Genomic DNA, 23,787 nt, shown 5'->3' with positions numbered 1-23,787 from the left:
TGCATTTTGCTCCTACATCAAAGCTGCTTTCTGGTCTCACCAACCTAGCAGATTCACACATGTTGCTTACCTTCCATTTGGTTGGCTGCCATAGCAACACAGCAGTAAAATAGCAGCCAGTAACATAAGAGCAGCCCCTGGCCAATGGAAGCTGGAGGATCGGTTATTGGGGTGGAGGAAGCCCTTAAACCACATTTCCTGCAAAATGATCAGTATAGCAGTCAGATGACCATAGACACAGACACACATCACATCTTAAGCACTGAACAAAACAGATTGCCCACGATGCTGCACATTAACTTTGCGATACTAGTTTAATTTCCACACTTGAGACTTAAGTGAAAATAGATTCAGGCAGTTAAGATCACCTGCAGGGACTGGGAAATTTCAGAATTATAAAAGCCACACCAGAGCAAAGGGCAGGGAAATTATAAACGGAATTAGTTACAGTAGGGAGCAATTTATAACAAGTTTTCTCTTACTTTCTCCGACTCATCAGATAAAGATCTGATGGAGGAGCTCAGAGGACGTTGTTCGTAGGAGTGGTTTGTGATAGTCCTTTGAACCAAGACTCGAATGACTGGGGGCTTCAATTCATTTCAAGATATATAATGAAATAGGGCACTGACTCACAGCTGAGCAGTGAAACTTTCATCCCCTTCCCTGTCCCCCACATCCATTACAGCAGCAAAGTAACCCAAGACAACATTGTGTCAGTTCATTGCCCAGCCTTCAAACTCTTTTCACCATTGAGCACAATTTTTCTTAAGTTTGTTGAGGTTCATATGAATATGAAAGCACTGCAATTGTAACAGAGTAAAGGACATTACTCTTGTTCAAACAAGTAGATTTTAAGGAGTGTCTTAAAAGACTGAGGTGGAGTGGTTCAGGAAGAGAATTCCAAGAGCTTAGGGCGCACAGCCAAAAACGATGGAATGAAACAAGTTGTGAATGCACAAGGTGGCCAGAAGTGGAGAAATCATGAGTTCTCAAAGAGTTGCAGGGTTGGAGCTGAGGTTTGGATTTGGATTTTGTTTAGTGTCATAAGTAGTATTTTTCTGCGAGCAGCTCAACAGATCATTAAGTACATGAAAAGAAAAGGAAATAAAAGAAAATGCATAATAGGGCAACTCAAGGTACACAATGTAGCTACACAACACCGGCATCGGGTGAAGCATATGGGGTGTAGTGTTAATGAGGTCAGTCCACAAGAGGATCGTTTAGGAGTCTGATAACAGTGGGGAAGAAGCTGTTTTTGAGTCTGTTCGTGCGTGTTCTCAGTCTTTTGTATCTCCTGCCCGATGGAAGAAGTTGGAAGAGTGAGTAAGCCGGGTGGGAAGGGTCTTTGATTATGCTGCCTGTTTTCTCCAGGCAGCGGGAGGTGTAAATGGAGTCAATGGATGGGAGGCAGGTTCAGGTGATGGACTGGGCTATTTTCACGACTCTTTGAAGTTTCTTGCGGTCTTGGGCTGAGCAGTTGCCATACTAGGTTGTGATGCAGCCAGATAGGATGCTTTCTATGGTGCACCTGTAAAAGTTGGTAGAGGTCATGTGGAAATGCCAAATTTCCTTAGTTTCCTGAGGAAGTATAGGCACCGTTGTGCTTTCTTGGTGGTAGCGTCGACGTGGGTGGACCGGGACAGGTTTTTGGAGATGTGTACCCCTAGGAATTTGAAACTACTAACCATCTCCACCTCGGCCCCGTTGATGCTGACATTGCACAGAGGTGGAGAGGGAGAGACCATGGTGACATATGAACACAATGAGAAGTTTAAACGTGAAGCCTAGGTGGACCTGCAGCCAATTAGATCAGTAATCACAGGCATGATGGGTGATCAGGACTTTGTGCAAATTAAGGTGGTCAGAGAGCTCTGAATGAGTTTAAATTTAAGGAAAGTGAAAGAAGACCACCCAGAACAGCAGCAGAGTAAGTCAAGTGTTTAATTTTCGTCACGCCCATACCTTCCAGGAACCCTTCTTTCTCTGCTGCTTCAGGTGTTCTTCCAGGATTACAGTGAGTTGCTTACGTAGCACTATCAGAGCTTGCCTGGTGGAAAGGCCCAAGTTAGTGACCATCTCATCCTGTGAAATAATAATAAGATTTAGTTGATGCCCCTAATCACGCAGCGAATGGGTCGTTTATTGTACTACCAGAAGGACACCTAAATGGACATCTCTGCAGGAAACACTTATCACTAAGATTTTGATAAGAGAAGATGAAATGTGAATTATTTTAAATTCTCGCCAGAGGTCCCTCCGCCATCTTCTCCCCTGATGCGCCATGCATGTCCTCCAGGTCCGAAGAATGTCCCTTACTCAACATACTCCTCGTCTGGTAACTCTTCAATATCACCCACTGGAGGAGAAAACCTAGTTCTTCAATATTTTCAGTTTTCCACCTGCACCTGTAAAAATGGGCAAAAAGGGCGAAAGAACCTGTCCTCAGGCACGAGCCACCTTATGTGCGCCCACTCACTCCATGGCCGCCACTGGAAGTCCAAAAGTTGAGGAATGGCTGAAAAGACCATTATTGTAAAGCTCGGTCTATCAACTAGTTTCTATTTGTCACTGGGAAGTGCAATTTGAGAAGATAATTAAGACCATCGCACCAAAAGTGAGATACTCCAAGTAGCCCTGCAACCACCCCACCATATCACAGAAGTTTATATTTTGTCAAGGTTTATTCCACAATTTTCCAACAACTGAAGACCCTTCGAGTGGGGTCTTCCTGTGTTCATCGGCATTGACATTGGCAGGGAGCCAACGTGTTGCTGTGCATCATCAAGCAACTACAGCAAGGATCGGGAGCAGGGACCTGGGTGCTGGCAATAGGCGCCCAAGAGGAAATCCAGCCGTTCACACAGAAGGTAGGCTGGCACTTCATCAGCATTCAGGAACAGGGTAAACTGCTTGTGCAGCTAGCCCAGCCAGGTACTGAAGAAATGATGAGAAAGTGGTGACAGCGTCCATTACAAGAAACTCATACACTACATTGATTTACAGTACATTTGAAAAAAACGACTTTTTTTGGACTGGGGCCACCACTGCATCCTGGGCCCAAATCCCAGGCAGCTTTGGATAAATGGATGTAATTAAACAAGGCCAGTGATCATTTGAGCAGAATTTTCCATGATCTCATGGCACGGCCAAACAAAAGCCCCAGTTTTAAGGAGCTCAGCAGGACAGTCAGACTAAAGAAGACCAACCTCGCCAGAGACTAATGGAGCATCACAAATAGGTGGTTATGTTCACTCCGCAAGGAAGTGGCATAATTCCTTCTGAAGCACCTCTTCTTTCTGTGCTTCGCATAGTCTTTACGTTAATACCATAGTCGTGTAAAATGGTCCAAGAGCAAATATCCCAACTGCATACGACCTGGCTTCAGAGCACTTAACATTTGGTTTAGCACTGCACCACATCATTCTACCTAGACGAATCAATTCAACAGATTTCATTTTATGGTTATTACATACATGTGTTAGGCAGTTCTTAACAGCATTTGTCTAGTTGGGAGCTTGCTACTTACTAATGAGACAGCATTATTCTGTATTTTGTTAAACCTGCACTTGTCCCTGTCAGTTAATGGTGTGACCTAAAATAATTCCATAATTAAGTGAAAAAAAGTTGATCTGAGCAAGACCAGCTTCCAAATCCAGTAATTTGGATTGAAGATCAATGAACCAAATTAAAAACTAGTTACCCAGCTTACATCCACAATACACAACCAATCCTCATTTCAAATTGAATTTAAACAAGATACTGCTTTTAAAAGAATTATTCTAATTAATCTTTGCAAAATATTTGGATATGTTAAAAGGCACTGGACACATGAAAGTTATTGCTTTTGTGCTTGCGTGGTTCACTCTCTCCAGTATCTTCCAATTTTCGCCATGTTATTTTCTTAGAGCAAGATCGCGAGGTTGTGTTGCAATCTTGAAAATCACAACTTTAAGTGAAGCGATTTTAAGTGAATCGTGGTTTCACATAGGGATGTGAAAGCCATGGTTAGGTTCCTCCAGACATCTCACCCCCCAAAAAAACACATACAAGATGAATTACTGTACTGTAAAATACTGTGCATTCCACGCTGAAATAACTTGGGAATTATGAAAATACAATGCAGTATACAATTCAAAACCAGTCACCACAGAGGTTCAGTACTTTTAGATCAACCAGGTTCTACCTGATGGCAGATGCTGGTCGCAGGTGCGAATAAACGCAAATTCTTACATTTAAACGAGCAGTCGGAGATCAGAGCTTAGGGTCTTCGGTGCACACGCCGGCTGGGAAAGGGCCGCACATGCAACATTAGTCTTTTTACCTTTTTCATCTGGGAGCCAGCTTTACACACCAGCGCAGAGCAAATAGTGTGAAAAGTAGGTCCGGCAAATAGTGTGAAAAGTAGGTACGGGCAGCATGGTGGCACAAGTGGATAGCACTGTGACTTCACAACGCCAGGGTCCCAGGTTCGATTCCCTGCTGGGTCACTGTCTGTGCAGAGTCTGCACGTTCTCCCCATGTCTGCGTGGGTTTCCTCCGGGTGCTCCGTTTTCCTCCCACAGTCCAAAGACGTGCAGTTTAGGTAGATTGGCCATGATAAAATTGCCCTTAGTGACCAAAAAGGTTAGGAGGGATTATTGGGTTACGGGGATAGGGTGAACGTGAGGGCTTAAGTGGGTTGGTGCAGACTCGATGGACCGAATGGCCTCCTTCTGCACAGTATGTTCTATACCTGGTGGCAGAGTGCCATTGCAGAGAAGGCGTCCTAAGAGAGTGGTCCCAGAAGAAAGTCCCAGCAGGGGCAAAGACATGGATCAGCGAGGTTCCAAAGGGTCAGAGTAATGGACTCCAAATTAAAGAGAAAGAGCTGGGGGAGCAGACTTGGAAGCGAAGTGGGCTCAAGAGAAGCCCAGTAGATCCGAGAGGGCAGTCGAAGGTGGGTGACCCCATGCTTCAGGCCATAGGGGTAAAGATACCCCTTTGGAGAAGTGGCGCTCTGTTCAGCACCATTGAAGATCTGAAATTGTGCTTGGAACGATGAAGCTTAAGTGTTCACAGAGATGTAAGGGAAAGGAGCCTTAGAAGAGGAGATTGAAACCCTACAGGTGAATCCTTGCTGAAGCTGTCTGAGTGGGAATGACCTTTGGAGAGAATTCCAAGGCAAATTCCATGGAAGTGGAGATTGGAGGCCCTCATGGGAAGACTGTTTCTGTGAGACTGGTTCACTCACAGGATAATAGATGCCTGGGTGGGTTGGTGAGAAGCACACGGAATCTGCTTTGATTGCATTCGCCATTTACTGGAGTGTGGTGTCGGACTACAGTTCACCATTTGGTAGACATGTACCTAATATGTATATTGAATATTAGAGTGTAAGAATATTGTAAACTGTTTGTCTGAATTTTTGTGTGGCTGTAAAGAGGTTGGTAGGTGGAATAGTGTGATTTGAGTCTGTACTCGTTGAGAGTTTAGAAGGATATGGGGGGATCTTATTGAAACTTACAGGATACGGCGAGGCCTGGATAGAGTGGACGTGGAGGATGTTTCCACTTGTAGGAAAAACTAGAAGCAGAGGATGCAATCCCGGACTAAAGGGACGATCCTTTAAAACAGAGGTGAGGAAGAATTTCTTCAGCCAGAGGGTGGTGAATCTGTGGAACTCTGCCGCAGAAGGCTGTGGAGGCCAAATCACTGAGTGTCTTTAAGACAGAGATAAGTTATTGATTCATAAGGGGATCAGGGGTTATGGGGAGAAGGCAGGAGAATGCGGGATGAGAAAAGTATCAGCCATGATTGAATGGCGGAGCAGACTTGATGGGCCGAGTGGCCTAAATTCTGTTCCTATGTCTTATGAAATCATTTTCTTGTGTTGGTATTGAGATCTTTCCAGCATTTTTGTATCTGATGTAATGTAATACATTTTCTTGTTTATTAGATTTTTTTTTGTGTTAAAAATTCATCAGCAGACTCTTGTGAATGTGTTCTGTAATTCCCCTCCAAGGTTTCCAAAAGAAAATTAGGATATATCAAGCCAGGTTTCTCGAAGATCAGCTGGAACTGCAATATTGGTATCAGCTGAATTCCAGAACTATCTCCACTGACCAAAATCTGCCAGTAGTTGGTACCCAGGACTTCAGTGCGAGTTCAGCATGAGCAAAGTCTGCAATGCAGTCAGGAATGGAGCCAGAAGAATCGACAGTAGAGATGAGACCGGGGAGCAACCCTAAGGATGGCAGTAGGGTTGGGGGGGGGAAAGATTTGCTGCATATTGCAGGCCACAGAAAAGGAAGTCTGTGGCAAACAATGTTAAAATGAAACTGACAACGTTAAACATTAATATGACAAACTATGCTAAAGCAATAGAACATTTAAATGCGACAATGTTAAGTGAGGGCTTAACAAAGAGAAATAAAAATTTGCATTCATATAGCACCCATCTCTTTGAATCATTCAAACCAGTTTCAGTGCAGGGGTTATTATGCAGAAATAGGGCAGCAATGTTGTCTTAACAAGATCCTACAGCTGTGAGATGACTGACCAGTTAATCTGTCTCTTTGATAGCACTGATTGAAGGGAAAACAGGCGACAGGACATCACAAGAACTGCCTATTCTTCAGATAGCATCACAAGACCTTTAATATCTGACCAACTGGAATGGGGAGATAATACACTGATTTTAAATCCTGACTGAAAATTAACAGTTCTAACACTGCACTCGAGTCTGAGCTCAACATGAACCTTGGCCTTCCTGATCCACAAATGAGTACACCACCAACTGAGCCAAGCTGACACAATAACCATCGCACAACATTAAGGTAAAAATAGACTTTACACTAGGTGGTTAAGTGACAGTGCACCATTCATACTGCTCCAGATTGTAGAACAATAGAATAGAACCATAGAATCCCTACAGTGTAGGTGGTGGCCATTTGGCCCAGCGAGTTTGCACCAACTCTCTGAAAGAGCACCCTACCAGTAAGTATCTGGAGTAGAACTTCTGCAGAATAAAGAGCTCAATAACAATACACATTTTTAACAGACTGTTACCCCAATCTCTACCAGTGCTGGTTTATCTAATATAGCTTCTCACTCATAGCCCACACCTGAAATAAGATGTTCACGTAGCTCAGGAGTATTGCCTTTGAACTTGAATGTGAAGCAGAAGCATTTAACACAAATGGCGTAACTGATTGTTGGCTGAAGGATGGTCCCTTACCATACACATCTCAAATACTTTACCCAATTTGATCATCGCTGCATCATGTGTTCAATAACAATACTAATGTTGCATTGCAATACAACAGTGGAGTTAGATCCTGAGTACATAGGACATAGAACAGACAGTGCAGGAGGCCATTCGGCCCATTGAATCTGCACCGTCCCATTTAAGCACCCACTTCCACCCTATCCCCCTAACCCAATAACCCCTCCAAACCCTTTTGGACACTAAGGGCAATTTAGCATGGCCAATCCACCTAACCTGCACCGTTTTGGACTGTGGGAGGAAACCGGAGCACCCGGAGGAAACCCACGCAGACACGGGGAGAGCGTGCAGACTCCGCAGACAGTGACCCAACAGGGAATCGAACCTTGGACCCTGGCGCTGTGAAGCCACAAGTGCTATCCACTATGCTAACATGCTGCCCTTCTATGACTATGAGTACTAACAGAACTGCTCATGAAGGCAGATTCACACACTTTGGGCTCGATGCTGCTTCATGCAAAAAGTTAGATGGAATTGAACACGCTAAATTTAACAGTCTGAAGCACAGTTTGCCTGTCGCTACTGTAGCCATCTGGGATGGCCACTTCCAACTAGGTACAGAGAAACTCGCAAAGCCGAGCGGATAAAATGGACAAACCAAGACTCAGGCAGGCTCAGAGCCTGAAATGCATACTTATAAGCAAGAAGTCCAGACGGTATCGAAACTCCAACGAATTAGCATTTTAATGAGGCCGATTAGCATTCGACGGCCCATCTTCATCAAAACAAAGGACTGGTACTCGAGCAACCAGTACAGTCAAATACATTTCGGCGTCACTCCCTGTTCAAGGAAAACGCAAACAACGGGGTCAGCGACCGCTTGGGAAACGCCCAACCATCCAGATCCCCGCCAAATTATTAAGGAATCGAACGGAGTGATCATGGATCACCCAATTAGTAGGGCCCAAATCGAAGGACCGCCCAAAAGAGCACCACATGTTCGTCCTCTCTTGGTCCTGGTACAACCATCTCCAAGTATAGCAACACCAGAAGCAAGTACAAGTTCAACGCTCGCTACTAGACGGATGAGCCCAGCTGAGCAGCAGTTACTCCTTCGAACCCGATAAATCCAGAATCGAACAGCGGCCACTGTTTTCTGACCTAAGCCGGGTGCCCGAAGTTAAGTACAGATTGTCTTAGTCGATAGGTGTAGTTAACTAGTACTGTTTATGTTGCATGACTAATTGTGTGTAAATAAAGTACCCTTGACCTTGAACTAACTAGTGTTTCGCTCTTTGATCGATAGCCGGTTGAAACTTGTGGCGGCATCATTTGATACCTGGCAACTCTAAGCATTAGGACACATAACATTGAAAGAAGGGCAAATTCACTGATTGCCATAATTGGAACAGAGCCATAGAATGGACAGAGAAAAGAGCATAAGAATGACTCAAGTTATTGGCGACTCTGGTAGGACTCAACCCAGAAGTGACTATGTCACTCCGAGAGTACTCACAAAAGCATTTGAATTAGAATCCAAATTGGCAAAGTAAAAGAAACCACAAGCCAAACCAGTATCGATCAAACCCCCAGAATTCGGAAGTGTGTAATTTGCATGCGTACTAAACAAAGGTTTATAAGGTAAACTCGATAGATTTTGTTGCGTGAAACTTTCGGGAGTTGCGTAAACCGGAAATACCTAAAGCCGTACCCGTGTTTGCACCACCGCTTTATTTCCCCTTGTTCCAAATTTCCGGTAGACAGAAGTAATTGTAGGGATGGCCATGAAGGCAATGGAACGCCTTATGCATCCACAAATGCCAGAGGTCGACCAATAGATCAGAACAGTGCCCCATATGGGAAGAGGAGATTAGGAGATACCTAAAGGGGAAAGGATGGCCCCAATGGTCAGAATTTTGCGCCAAAGAAGAGACAGATCCTGGCAACATAGGACAGACTTGGTGGGACTGCCTGACCGAGATCCACAAGAAGAGTTTGACTAAGGTTCGTAAGCCGATGGCAATCGGGTCCTGTCTGGTTACAATTGTGAGGCACAGAGGAGATCGTGAGGACGGTCCATAAGCAGCTTGAGGAAAAGGAGAGAAGTAGAGAAGGAGATTTAAGTGAAAGCGAAAGGTTAAATGTACAGCTCCGGGAGCAGTTAGCGGTGAAGGACAAGGAAATGGATGATGTCAAGAGGGCACATCAATCCTGTCTCGCCCACCACAGCAGCTTCCAAATCCAATACAATGAGGCCTACCAGGACACACAGCGTGCTGTACTGGTAAGAGACAGAGAATCAGGTACAACAGTTAAGGAAACAGTGCAATGATCTAAAGGCAGCCCTCTGAGCACTCCACAGTTCCACCACGGAACAGAGGCAGAGTTTGGTGGATCATGCCAAATGCAGACAGCAAATTGCAAAGTTGCAATCCTTGCTATCGGTTCAAAATGGGTTTAGACACACCTTTGCCCCACAGCTAGACCAGGAAGACGGCCCCGCTTGGCAGGAACTCAGTGAAACGGCCCACCGATACGCAAGTGAGACCGAGAATCAAAATAGAGCCCCCCAGGCCCCGAAAAGCACCCGCACCACCCACTGCACGGGCAGCACCCAACCCAATGCACCCAATTACCACGCAGCGCAGGGTTACCACGGAAGGCCAACCCGATTTTGTGCACACCACCCCATTAACTATTACCCAGTTAAGAGATGCCCGCGAGAAGATAAAGACTTTCCACCCCACATCGGACCCACGTCACTTTTTCGAGTTAGTGAAACAACAGACCCTCATGTATGGTTTAGACGAGCAGGAAGAGGTAAAGTTCATAGTCATGACCCTAGACCCGTCAGTTAGTTCAGCCCTTCCCGACCACAAAATGTAGGAGGAGGTAGCCTCCAAGACATGAAAACAGCCATTTTAGACGCAATAAGATATAATAGAGGAGACCCGGTAGATGGACTTAACCGGTGCAGGCAGAAAAAGGGAGAGCATCCAACAGCGTTTGCTGGATGCCTCTGGATCCATTTTACTGCTGTATTTGGTGAGTTAGCCCAGCACATAATGAAGTGTGGGTTCTAAAGCGAATGTCCAGAGCTTGGGAACAGTCTGTACAGAAAAAGACAGAACATGAGAGAGTAGACGCCACAATGAATCCAGTAAGGCACACCAAGACCCCCGTCATGGATTCACCTGAGGAAGGAGCAGCGCTCCGAAAGCTAGTGACATCTAAACAAACCCTGTTAAACTTTAACCTGGTGTTGTAAGACTTCTTGCTGTGCTCACCCCAGTCCAACGCCGGCATCTCCACATCATGGGTAAATGAAGGCAGAGTTGGCGCGCAGCACCCCAAGACACAAAGAATTTACAATTGTGGACACAAGACATTATGCCCGAGAATGCAATGCCCCCCCCCCCGAAACAGCAACGGAATCAGCACCCAAATGCCACCCCCCCCCCCCCCCCCCCCCAGAAACAATACCAGACACATCAGTGTTAGCGCCCGGCCAGATAATTCGGTCATGAATGGCACCGATTGACGGTGTTCGGGCTCCCCAGCTTGGGTCTGCAATACCCTTTGGGATAAGTCCGGAAGACCGGTAGTTGCAGGCACAGTCCAGGGACAACCCGTGGAGTTCCTTGGGGACACCCCGCGGAGTTTCTTTGGGACACAGGAGGGTCCCGAACCACGTTAAACTCCTCCATCATGTACCAGAAAGAGATATGGCCCACTACGGACACCATTACCCTTCGTGGCTTTACAGGTCACGTTCAGAAGGGACACATCACAGCCCCTGTGGAAGTACAGCTCGGTAATATTAGAACAAAACACTCAGTTGTTGTGGTAGATTTGCCCCAGGCAGCAGAACACATCCTAAGCATCGATTTCATGAGTGCACACAACCTTTCATTCGACCCAGTCAACCGATGCATATGGAAAATGGCTTGAGCAGCTCACAGTAGGAGATTATGCCCATAGAATCAGCTCAGTAGGAGTACTGGTTTGATCCACAAACCATTACCACAGACAAAGCGGTTAGAGGGGTCTTGAAAAGACATAAAGCAGCATTTGCCCAGCACAACTGCGGCAAAATCCCAGGTGTAGTAAACATTACAGGTCCCGATCCCAAGCCCCAGAAACAGTACGGCTTCCCCCAGCAAGCAGAGGGGGAGATAGCCAAGGTGATTTAAAGTTTATTGAATCAAGGCGTGATTCGACCCGTCACATCGACGAATAATGCCCCGATTTGGCCAGTAAGAAAACCCGATATATCATGGCGACTGACCATCGATTACAGAGAATAGAACAAAGTGAATGAAATTAAATGAAAATCGCTTATTGTCACAAGTAGGCTTCAAATGAAGTTACTGTGAAAAGCCCCCAGTCGCCACATTCCGGCGCCTGTTCGGGGAGGCTGGTACATGACTCCCCTAGCAGCCCCCCACCGTTGCCACGAGTCGCGAGACCATGTTGAGACAGGGACTCCAGTCAAAACCTTTCACAGTATTGAATATCAGCAATGGCTATTGGTCCATACCACTGGACAAAGCATGCCAGTATAAATTTGGGTTCACTTTCCAGGGACAGCAGTACACGTGGACGTGCCTTCCACAAGGCTTCCATAACTCCCCCTCCATTCTTTACAGACAATTGGCAAACGGATTATCTAAATTTTCCCACACCGAATGCCTTGCCCAGCATGTGGACGACTTGCTCCTACAGACGGACACCAAGGAAGAGCACATCTCGCTTCTTTCCGAATTATTCGAACTGCTCACAACGATTGGATGTAATATTAACTCCAAGAAAGCCCAAATCCTTCAGGAAAAAGTCACATATTTAGGTACGGTCATCACGCATGGGAAGTGTGAAATAGAACTCAAACGTATTGATTCCATTGTAAACTTGCCCTTGCCCCAAACGTTACAGCACTCCGGTCATTTTTAGGACTGGTTGGATATTGTAGGAACTACATGGACGGATTCGCCACAAAAACAGCCCCACTTTCCGAGCTCCTAAAGAAACAGGCCCCACAGAAATGGCTTCCACAGCACACGGATGCCATGGATGCATTGAAACGCGTGGATGCATTGAAACTACTCCCCATAGGCGATAGAGGTAGCGGCCACAGACCGAACCCTTTCGGCCGTACTCCTGCACGAAAGGCACGATTGTCTAGGACCCATAGCCTATGCCTCACGAGTCTTAAATCCGGTGGAACAAGGATTTTCAGCCTGCGAGGCGCACCGGTTAGCAGTTTTCTGGGCGGTAAAGTACGTCCCGTACATAACCGGACTCAACCCAGTAACCATTTTGACCGAGCACACCCCGACACAGCTTTTATTGGATGACAGACTAAAAGACGGCACAGTAAGCCAAATTCGAGCAGCGCGATGGACTCTACTCCTACAGGGACACATCACTGTAAAACAGACAAAAACGCGCACGTTTCTGGCCGCTAATTCGCACTATGCAGGAACTCCACATGAGTGCGAGATCACAGCCCAGGCCCCTTTGTTCCCAAGTCGGTACCAAGAAAGACAGGTATCGGACCCCAGCCCACAGACAAAACACTAAGAATTTAAGTAGATGGCTCCTCCACAGTCCTTGAGGGAAGGATAACAGGCTGTAGTATTTATGTGGAGGACACGCAGGGACGAGCTTTAGAAGAGATAGCTTTAAAGTTGCCTGGACACTTAGGTTCGCAGGCAGCCGAGTTAGCAGACATTGCTTACATTGTCCAGCACCCCGATTCATTCCCGACCCCTGCAGACATATATTCGGACAGTTTGTACGTCTGCAACAGCCTAACAGAATTCCTACCCGTGGGAATCGAGAGGATTTATTTACGCTGACGGAAAACCTCTACCGTCAGCCCCATTGTTCAAACATATCCTTCAGACAACTAAAGGCAGGAAATATGGCATTGTTAAAGTAAGAAGTCACCATCGTTCCTCTCCACCCGGTAACATGAAAGCTGACGCCCTAGCGAAGGCAGGCTCACGACATGGCCACTTTTGGCCCCCCCACCCCCCTCCCCGAGAGTGCCCCAGTACACACAGTTCAGGTCTCACATACCAACATCCAAGACTTTGCCCAGGCACAAAAGGAAGACGAGGCATTAAAGGAAATTTTAAAAGGAAACTTCCCAGCTCCCTATGAAAAGTTTAGGAATTCTTTGACGGTCCATGAGGGAACCATTTTAAAAGGTGGAATTTATGTAGTCCCAACCCAAGACAGGAATGAGATCATTTGTAACTTCCATGACGGACATGGACACCAAGGGATTGAATCCACCCTTGCCCACCTCAGACTCCTCTGCTGGTGGCCTGATTTGAAAACCGACGTGTCCCATTACATCGAAAATTGCTTAATTTGTGCTCAAAACAAACCCGATAGGTATGCGAAAAAAGCCCAGCTACGACACACCCGCCCTCTAAATGGCCCATGGACAAACCTTCAATTAGATTATATTGGTCCCCTCCCCCCCGCAGAAATTGATACAAGTATGTGTTAGTGGTGATAGGCATATTTACGAAATGAGTCAAAGCGTTCCCCTCGAGAACAAATACAGCCAAGGCCACAGCAAAGATCTTAGAGCAAATTTTTACGAGATCGGGACTCCCCCTTAGTATTGAGTCGGACCAATTAATCCCCGCCCTGCCTGAGGACCCCCTATACATTTGGTCAGCCAAGCTCGGGTAGTGAAGCAACGGCACTGATCACCGCCCTACCGGGGATTCCACCCATTCTTGCCCTGCACCACCCCATTCGGATAATTGTTTTCAAAACTCTTTTGCTGTTCTTTTTCAGTCCTGTGGTTTAAAGAATGCTTTTTGCCACAACTTTTGCCCTTTCTGGCAACCCTTCGGTTGCTATCCCCCACATACTATTTACATATCAGAAACACTTGGTTGGTAAAACAAGTTTGCAGAGGACGGAGAAATTGTCCGCCCACTCAGCCCATCGACCACAGGCTGCGAGAGTGCACGCACTGTGACACAGAATTTCTTTTTTCGGATGTCTAGTCTCTGCAAATGGTTGTTAAAAAAAAATGAGGGAGTCACATATGGTGATGATTCTAATGGGACATTGACGTTAAGGAGAAACAGACAGACATACGAGATATTAAACAACAAAATTATAACAGACACTATGCTTGTTCCCTTAGGAAGATACGAAGATACTCAACGGCTAAGGAAAACCTGAACAAGATGAAGACGACCCTGATGATCGGCATCATGATCGTCGCTGGAACAGTACAGTTGCGCGCGTTACCGGCCCCCACCTCCCTCACCACACAGGCCCCGAACACGACTACCCAACACAACACCCCCAGCCCGGACACTACACCACATATAGACCCAGCCACCGATACCCCCACATGGTGTGAGAATCTCGTTAAGTGGTATTCCCCGTCATACACAATGGAAGCCTTACTAGTGATAGCCATATTGTATAGCATCGTCCAGACAATCAGATTGTGAAAATGAAGGAGGAGAGCCTCCCGCCCTCCAGTATACACATTCAGAGCCCCTTTCCTCCGACTCCAACAAACCCCACACTCTTTCTAAACCTTTCTCTTTAATAAATTCCGCGGTTGTTTTTGTTTATAAAGTTACTTCTCTGTATGTGAATGTTAGTGATAGGGAGAAATGTGATGCTATCGGATTTTTTGTATTGTAAGATAAGTTCTTTGATTGTTAAATAGCAGCATGAGTGTAATCTAGTTGGAGACAGTTAGAGGGGCCCCTTTTTTTAAATGGAATGTTAAATGGCCCCTTAGGAATTCTTAGATATCTGTTGTTTAGGGAAAATTAGGTAAATATTTTTGACCCATAGAACAGAGTAGAGTAGAACCTGTCCTTGGTTAAGGGTACCCGGCATTTCAGAGAACAAAGACGACCCAGTATTGTGATCCTTCACGCTTCGCGTTGAGGATCAAGTGGACGGAGTGTAGCCATCTAGGATGGCCACTTCCAACTAGGTAGAGAAACTCGCAAAGCCGAGTGGGTAAAATGGACAAGCCAAGACTCAGGCAGGCTCAGAGCTTGAAATGCATATTTGTAAGCAAGAAGTCCAGACGGTATCGAAACTCCATCCAATTAGCATTTTAATGGGACCGATTATCATTTGATGGCCCATTTTCAACAAAACAAAGGACTGGTACTCGAGCAACCGGGCCAGTCCCAGACATTTCTGCGCCACTCCCTGTTCAAGGGAAACGCAAACAACGGGGTCAGTGACCGCTTGCGACACGCCCAGCCATCCAGATCCCCGCCCACTTATTGGTTAGGAATCGAATGGAGTGATCAGGGATCACCCAATTAGTAAGGCGCAAATCGAAGGACCGCCCAAAAGAGCGTGAAAACCCCTAAGTATAAGAAGAAGAGTTCGCCACATGTTCGTCCTCGCTTGTTCCTGGTACCCCAGTCACAGCCATCTCCAAGTGTAGCAACACCAGAAGCAAGTACAAGTTCAACGCTGGATGAGCCTAGCTGAGCAGCAGTTACTCCTTCGAACCCGATAAATCCAGAATCGAACAGCGGCCACTGTTTTCTGACCTAAGCCGGGTGCCCGAAGTTAAGTACAGGTTGTCTTAGTCGATAGGTGTAGTTAACCAGTAGTGTTTATGTTGCATGACTATTTTAACTGGTTTGAGCACCCGGAACGCAGACGCGAGGAAGAAATTAGCTAGGGTTTCCAACTGGGATCATTATCCAAGATCAAACTTCCTTCTGGAAAACATGCATGGCATGTAGACATTTGGGTGGAGGAATACCCTCCAATATCCCACAGGTCTGGTTAGGAAATCACACACAAAGAATGGTCAATTTGGTGGAAGTTATAGAGGACAGTTTGTGTTAATGCACTCTTATCTCAAGATGAGACACTTCACGACTGGGAATGTTTACTGAAATCGTACACAAAGATTCAATCCAAGTTACAGTTTCGCTGGGATAACATAGGATAAATGTTGATTACAGACTTGTAAAACTGACAGCCTTTTCTGCATATGCTAAAATGCTGACTGGGAATTAATAAAACTATAATTTAGTGAAGTCAGATGTTGCTGCAAAACACAAGAGCAAAGCTCTGATGATTTATGGCCGGCCACCTGAAGCTGGGAGAAATATCACCATCCATTAATTTTACTGCAGATCACCATGTGCCATCCTCAATAAAATGAGAACAGCATTACCCTTAGACTGCTGCAGGGCCCCGTTATCCCCAGCTCTGCTGCATTTTCAGCTGTCATTCACATGTTGGAACATTCTCTGTTCCATTCATTTGAATATCCCTGGAGTGTAATATGTGTTTTTGATAAATATTTTTTCAAAGCATTTTCATATTTACAAATAAAACCAGAAGAACCAAACACTATAAACAGCCGACACCCACTCCCACTGCTCCCCGAATACCGCCCCCTTCTCACATCCCGCCTTCCCCATTTTAAACCCCTTATACCACCCATTCTCCCCTCTTGCTGATCCCTCAAACCTCCTTAAAGAGATCAATACTCGGCTTCTACCTCCGGGTATACCCATTCACCGACCCCCTCAAGACGAACTTGAACTCTTCCAGCCTCAGGCATTCTTCCAGGGCGCTCACCCACAGTCCCACTTTCAGCAGCTCCGACTCCCGCCACCCTAGCAAAATCAGTCTCCGGGCTATCAGGGAGGCAAAGGCCACGACATCGACCTCTCTCATCCCCTGGACTACCTGGTCTTCCGACACCCCAAATATTGCCAGCTCTGGATTCAGGACCACCTCCACCCCCAGCACCTCGGACATTAAGTCTGTGAACCCCTGCCAAAACCCCTTGGACCTTGGATATGCCCAGAACATGTGGACGTGCTTTGCACCACCGACACCTATCCTTGATCTACTCAAAGAACCTACTCATCCTTGCTACCGTCAAATGCGCCCCATATATTACTTTAAACAGCATAAGGCTTAACCTCGCACACAACAAGAACGCATTCACCCTCCGGAGGGCCTCTGCCCACATCTCGGCCCCACCTCCCCTCCAGCTTCCCCTCCCACTTACACTATGTCCCCCACAGGGGCTGCCTCCCAATCCAACACTTTGTAGACATCGGACATCTTCTCGATAGCCACCTTGTCTTGCAACCCTTGGGGCAGCAGCCCAGGCAAGTCCTTACAAAATCCCAGACCTGCAGGTACCTAAAACCGTCCCCCCTGGGCAGTTTGTACTCTTCCTCCAGGTCCTCCAACCTCGCAGATTTGGACCTTATGAACAGATCACCAAATCGCTCTATCCCTGCCTGCCGCCACTCCCGAAGCCCCGCATCCATCCACCTGGCGCAAACCTCTGGTTGTCAAAGATCAGTGTTCACAACCCCCCAAGAAAATCCCTCCTTCCCCACCCACTCAGCACATTAGCCATCTTGAAAAACGACTTCGGGAGGATGATTGGAAGGTTCTGAAACACGGTAGCATTGTGGATAGCACAATTGCTTCACCGCTCCAGGGTCCCAGGTTCGATTCCGGCTTGGGTCACTGTCTGTGCAGAGTCTGCACATCCTCCCCGTGTGTGCGTGGGTTTCCTCCGGGTGCTCCGGTTTCCTCCCACAGTCCAAAGATGTGCAGGTAAGGTGGATTGGCCATGATAAATTGCCCTTAGTGTCCAAAATTGCCCTTAGGGTTGGGTGGGGTTACTGGGTTATGGGGATAGGGTGGAGGTGTTGACCTTGGGTAGGGTGCTCTTTCCAAGAGCCGGTGCAGACTCGATGGGCCGAATGGCCTCCTTCTGCACTGTAAATTCTATTCTATCCTATAGAACCAGAAACCTTGGCAGCACTGTCATTTTTACTGGCTGCACCCACCCTGCCAACGACAGCGGCAGCACATCCCATTTCTTGAAATCCACTTTCATCTGCTTCACCAGCCGATCCAGGTTCAACTTGTGCAGCCGCGCCCAACCCAGAGTCACCGAGATGCCCAAGTATCTAAAAGCTTGCCCCACCACCCTAAACGGGGTTCCCCTAACCTCCTCTCCTGCCCTCTAGTCTCAATCGGGAACTCGCTCTTTCCAATATTCAACCTGAAACCTGAAAACCAGCCAAATTCCTCTAAAATCCCCATGACGTCCCAGATACTGCCCAACTGATACAACAGCAGGTCGCCCGCATACAATGAGACTGTGCTCAATGCCCCCTCACTCAATCCCTCTCCAGGCCGTCAATGCCCTAAGTGTCATTGCCAGTGGCTCTATTGCCAAGGTGAAAAGCAATGGGGAGAGCGGGCATCCCTGTCTCGACCCCAATACAGCCCAAAATACCACAAACTTACTCAGTTCGTCTGCACGCTGGTGACCGATGCCTTGTAAAGCTACCCGACCCAGTCTGATCCCAAACTTGCCCAACACCTCCAGCAGATACCCCCAACTCCAGCCGGTCAAACACCGTCTCCGCCTCCATCGCCATTATTACCTCTACCTCCTGCCCCTCCAGAGGCATTAGAATTACATTAAGCAGCCTTCTCACGTTCGCAGTCAACCACCTCCCCTTCACAAACCCCTTTTGATCCTCGCCTATCACCCCGGGGATGCAGTCCTAGATTTGCGAGGCCAACACCTTTGCCAACAGCTTGGTAACGGTACAAGCCAAAGAGCCTAATCCCACCTTCTAGCTCTTCGACTGCAGCCCAAAGATTATAGCTGCATATCCAGGTGCTTCAGGGTTTGTGTCTCTCCTACCCTTTCAGGCTGTGAGTTCCAGACCACCACTACTCTCTGGGTGAAAATGATTCTCCTCAGCTCCCCCTTAATTTTTCTAAAATTATTTCAATATAAAAGTAAAAGTAAAATAAAGTCACCATAGTCCTAGATGACAATAGGCTGCTTTCCCCTTTGAAGGGGAGAGCTGACTGGTGGTGATTTAACCTGAGATTCACCACACCTCAGGTGAGGGGCAAGTTCGAGAAGACAGGGCCTTCATGAATAATCTTAGCCGATACGGGAATTGAACTAGTGCTGTTGGCCTTGCTCTGCATCATGAACAATCTGTCCGGCCAACTGAACAAAACCGGCCCCCATACTTGTATGACTCTGGTTATAGATTTCTTTGCACATGGAAATGGTGGATCCGAAGGATCTATCTGGGTCCCTCAAAATGTCATCCACCTCAATTTAATCTCCCTTCAGCTTCCATGCTCCAAAGAAAACATTGTTTACAATCTTTCCTCATAGCTAAAGGTCTCGGAGTGGAATTCTCCGATCAATCAGCTACATTTTCCAGCACAGCACACCCCTGCCAGCAGGGGGATTCTCCGGTCCTGCAGCTGGCCAGTGGGGGTTTCCCATTGTGGTCACCTCACACCGCCGGGCATGGGCGTGCTGCCGGCGGACTGGAGGATCCTGTTGACTGTGAATTCCGCTGTCTATTTCTGGCAACAGCCCCATAATTCTGATCTGTATCACATTCTTTCCGTAATGCAGTGGCCAGAATTGTGCAGTTTTCTAGCTGTGGACTAACTAGTGTTTAATACAATTCGAGCCTTGATGTTAATGCAGTCACTGAAAAAAACTCCCCTGGCTGGAGCCATACCGAGCACAAAGGAAGATGCTTGCGGTTGTTGAAAGTCTATCATCTCAGTCCCAAGACCTCACTGCAGCAGCTCGTCAGTGCAGTGCATTGCGTTCAACAATCTTCGAGGGCAGTCAGTCACTCTCGTCTTACTTCTGGCATTTAGCTCCTTGCTCCATGTTTCGACCAAGGCCAAAATGAGGCTTGGAGCAGAGTGATCCTGGCCAAACCCATAGAGCATCATTAATCAGGGAAGGAAGTCACACTGGCAACAACAATTTCCATTATTTGGCGATGTTTCAGAGCAGACTGATGGGTCATATTGGATTTGTCCTTTTCTTTGCTCAATATCGGGTCAATTTCCCACATTGTTGGCAGATGCCAGTATTGTAGCTGTACAGGAACATGGCTCATTCAGGAGCGGCAGGGACACTGTACACATTGTAGCCACCTAAAATGGCTGATTCCCTATTAATTTGGCCAAAACCAGATTTAAAATGGCTAACCGAAAAAGCTGATGGGAAAAGCAGCCAACAGGACACAAACTGACAGCTGCAGACAGAATAGCATATTCGGCTCTGGGGAAGTCGGCCCAGATCGATACTCAAGACTATTAGCAGCACATCAACCCAGACATCTGCAGTTTAATCGGCTATCCCCGGGAACAATTGCAACATATTAGCAATTGAATGCCAGGCCAGACCTGTCGGCGCCTGCAGTGGTCGAAACAAAGGCAGGTGAACGACCACTCCCCCGATCGAGGAATCGCCCCCTTATTGGAGCATATCGAACCCAGATTGGGAACAAGTCCAATCACTTGGGACTCAGGGTCAAGGGCTGCCCCGAGAGGCGGGAAGCCCCTGGGCCCTATAAAGTGAGGGGCCAAGTTCAGATCTCTCTCTCTCCCTTCTTCTCCTGCTCGCGACCTTCGCAAGAACCTTCGACAAAGAAACAAGTAAGTTTGACTCCAGCGATCGCTACCCGATAAAGACCCCTAGCCATCGACCCGTATCAGCCTTTTGAATCCCGCGGGCCAGATCCGATTCGATAAGCCATTCGTTTCCCTGACCTAGTGGGCCCTTCCTAAAGTTAAGTATTGGCCAGTAGTGGTAGGTTTTGATATAAATAGTAGGATTATTGTGTAAGCATTAATTGTTGTATATAATAAATGACCGTTGATTTCAATCTTACTAAGCGGTGTGCTGACTTATTAATCATAACTCGAGCTTGAACCACGTGGCGGTATCAGAAAGATACCTGGCGACTCGTGAGCAAAGGTGACATAATCAGAGGTAATAAAACTAAGGCTAAAAAGAGCAACAACATCGATGAAGGTCAGGCAGTGGATGTGGTGTATGTGGATTTCAGTAAGGCATATGATAAGATTCCCCATGGTAGGTTCATTCAGTCAGGGGGCATGGGATACAGGGAAATGTGGCTGTCTGGATACAGAATTGGCTGGCCGAAAGAAGACAGCGAGTGATAGTGGATGGAAAGTATTCCGCCTGGAGGTTGGTGACCAGTGGTGATCTGCAGGGATCTGTTCTGGGACCTCTGCTCTTTGTGGTTTTTATAAATGACTTGGATAAGGACGTGGAAGGGTGGGTTAGTAAGTGTGCCGATGGCATGAAGATTGGTGGAGTTGTAGATAATGTCGAGAGCTGTTGCAGGTTACATCAGGACATTGACAGGATGCAGAGCTGGGCTGAGAAGTGGCAGATGGGGTTCAACCTAGATAAATGTGAAGTCATTCATTTTGGAAGGTCGAATTTAAATGCTCAATACAGGGTAAAAGGCAGGATTCTTGGAAGTGTGGAGGAAGAGAAGGATCTCGGGGTCCATGTACTGAGATCCTTCAAAATTGCCACCCAGGTTTTGTTTTGTCTTTTTTTATAAATTTAGAGTAGCCAATTTTTTTTTTTCAATTAAGGAGCAATTTAGCATGGTCAATCCACCTACCAGACTGATGCCAGGGATGGCGGGACTGTCATATGAGGAGAGATTGACTAGGTTGGGATTGTTCTCGCTGGAGTTCAGAAGAATGACGGGGGATCGCATGGAGACTTATAAAATTCTAACAGGACTAGACAGGGTAGATGCAGGGAAGGTGTTACCAATGATGGGTGTGTCCAGAACCAGGGGTCACAGCCTGAGGATTCAAGGTAAACCATTTCGGACAGCGATAAGGAGACATTTCTTCAGCTTGTGAAATTCATTACCACAGGAAGTAGTTGATGCTTAAACTTTGAATATATTCAAGAGACGGATGGATATAGCACTTGGGGAGAATGGGATCAAAGGCTATGGGGAGAAAGCAGGATTAGGCTATTGAGTTGGATGATCAGCCATGATCGTGACGAATGGCGGAGCAGGCTCAAAGGGCCAAAAGGCCTCCTTCTGCTCCTATCTTCTATGTTTCTATGTATGTAACATGCACATCTTTGGGTTGTGGGGTGAAACCCACGCAGACACAAGGAGAATGTGCAAACTCCACACGGACAATGATCCAGGGCTGGGATTCGAACCCGGGTCCTCAGCACCGCAGTCCCAGTGCAAACCACTGCGCCACTTGCCACCCAGGTCGATCGGGTTGTTAAGAAGGCGTATGGTGTGTTGGCTTTCATTAACAGGGAGATTGAGTTTAAGAGCTGTGAGGATTTGCTGCAGCTTTGTAAAACCCTGGTCAGACCACACTTGGAATATTGTGCCCAGTTCTGGTCGCCTCATTATAGGAAGGATGTGGATGCTTTGGAGAGGGTGCAGAGATGATTTACCAGGATGCTGCCTCAACTGGAGAGCATGTCTTATGAAGAAAGGTTGAGGGAGCTAGGGCTTTTCTCACTGGAGCGAAGGAAGAGAGCTGACGGTGTACATGGTAATGAGAGGCATGGATAGAGTGGATAGCCAGAGACTCGTCCCCAGGGCGGAAATGGCTGCCACGAGGGGACATAATTTTAAGGTGATTGAAGGAAGGTATAGGTGAGATGTCAGAGGTCGTTTCTTTACACAGAGTGGTGGGTGCGTGGAATACACTGAGCGGAGGTGGTGGAGTCAGAGTCATTAGGGACATTTAAGCGATTCTTGGACAGGCACATGGACAGAGTAAATTGAAGGGGTATAGGTTAGGTTGATCTTAGATTAGGATAAGCGGTCGGCACAACTGCGTGGGCCGAAGGGCCTATACTGTGCTGTACTGTTCTATGTTCCATGTACGGCCTATCGCAATGTTGAATTCTGTGCATTCAGCCGTTTCTGGACATTCGGAGTGTGAATCAAATTGGTTGAAGACTGGCTTCTGTGGTGACAGCGGTCTGAGGAGAGTGAGATGGATCTTTTATATGCCATTTCTGGTTGAAGGTTGCAAACATTGCCACCTTTCTTTTTGCAATTGTGCGCTGGACACTGCCATCATTCAGGACGCCCCTTCCTCTCATTTGTTGTTCAGTTGTCCACCACCATTCACAATTGGATATGGTAGGAACAAATATATCTGTTGATTATGTGATCACCTAGCTCTCTCTATAGCATATTGCTGCTCCTCTTTAGCATTCAAATAATCCTGTACTGCAGCTTCACCAGGTGGAAACTCATTTTTAGGTATAGCTGTTCTTGCTCCTGGCAAACTTTTCTGCATCCCTTGAAAGGGTCAAAAACCAACAGGCTCACAGAGGCTGTTACTTGCTAGCTGGTAAATTCATAAAGACAGAAACTGATGATGAGAAACCAGTTGAGACAGTGCAGAACATTAACAGATAGAATTCAAGGACCCTTGTTCTATTAATTATAGCAAGGTTGTAGTCACACAGCTTTCACTCAAAAAGTCAATTGATCATTATGCAGATGCCACCCACGTGTGTCTTACAAAACACTGGGAAATGGGATGGGAGTATGAGTGTAACAGCTCAGGTATATAGAACATACAGTGCAGAAGGAGGCCATTCGGGCCATCGAGTCTGCACCGACCCATTTAAGCCCTCACTCCCACCCTATCCCCGTAACCCAATAACCCCTCCTAACCTTTTTGGACAG

General features: G+C 46.8%; 1 protein-coding gene across 9 annotated transcripts in view; it reads right to left on the bottom strand.

Moving 5' to 3' along the window:
- tmem94 (transmembrane protein 94) overlaps positions 1-23,787 on the bottom strand; it is a 224,276-nt gene that overhangs the window by 145,535 nt on the left and 54,954 nt on the right. For all 9 annotated transcript variants that reach the window (XM_072483032.1, XM_072483029.1, XM_072483031.1 and 6 more), the window contains 2 exons: positions 1,963-2,082; positions 71-198 (listed from right to left, as the gene is read on the bottom strand). In XM_072483032.1, coding sequence (XP_072339133.1) covers positions 71-198; positions 1,963-2,082 — 248 coding nt within the window. The remainder of the gene's footprint in view (positions 1-70; positions 199-1,962; positions 2,083-23,787) is intronic.

Source organism: Scyliorhinus torazame, chromosome 18, assembly GCF_047496885.1.
Source record: "Scyliorhinus torazame isolate Kashiwa2021f chromosome 18, sScyTor2.1, whole genome shotgun sequence".
Lineage (NCBI taxonomy): Eukaryota > Metazoa > Chordata > Chondrichthyes > Carcharhiniformes > Scyliorhinidae > Scyliorhinus > Scyliorhinus torazame.
The sequence above is the reverse complement of the archived record's forward strand: the minus strand, read 5'-3'. Positions and strand labels throughout refer to the sequence as shown.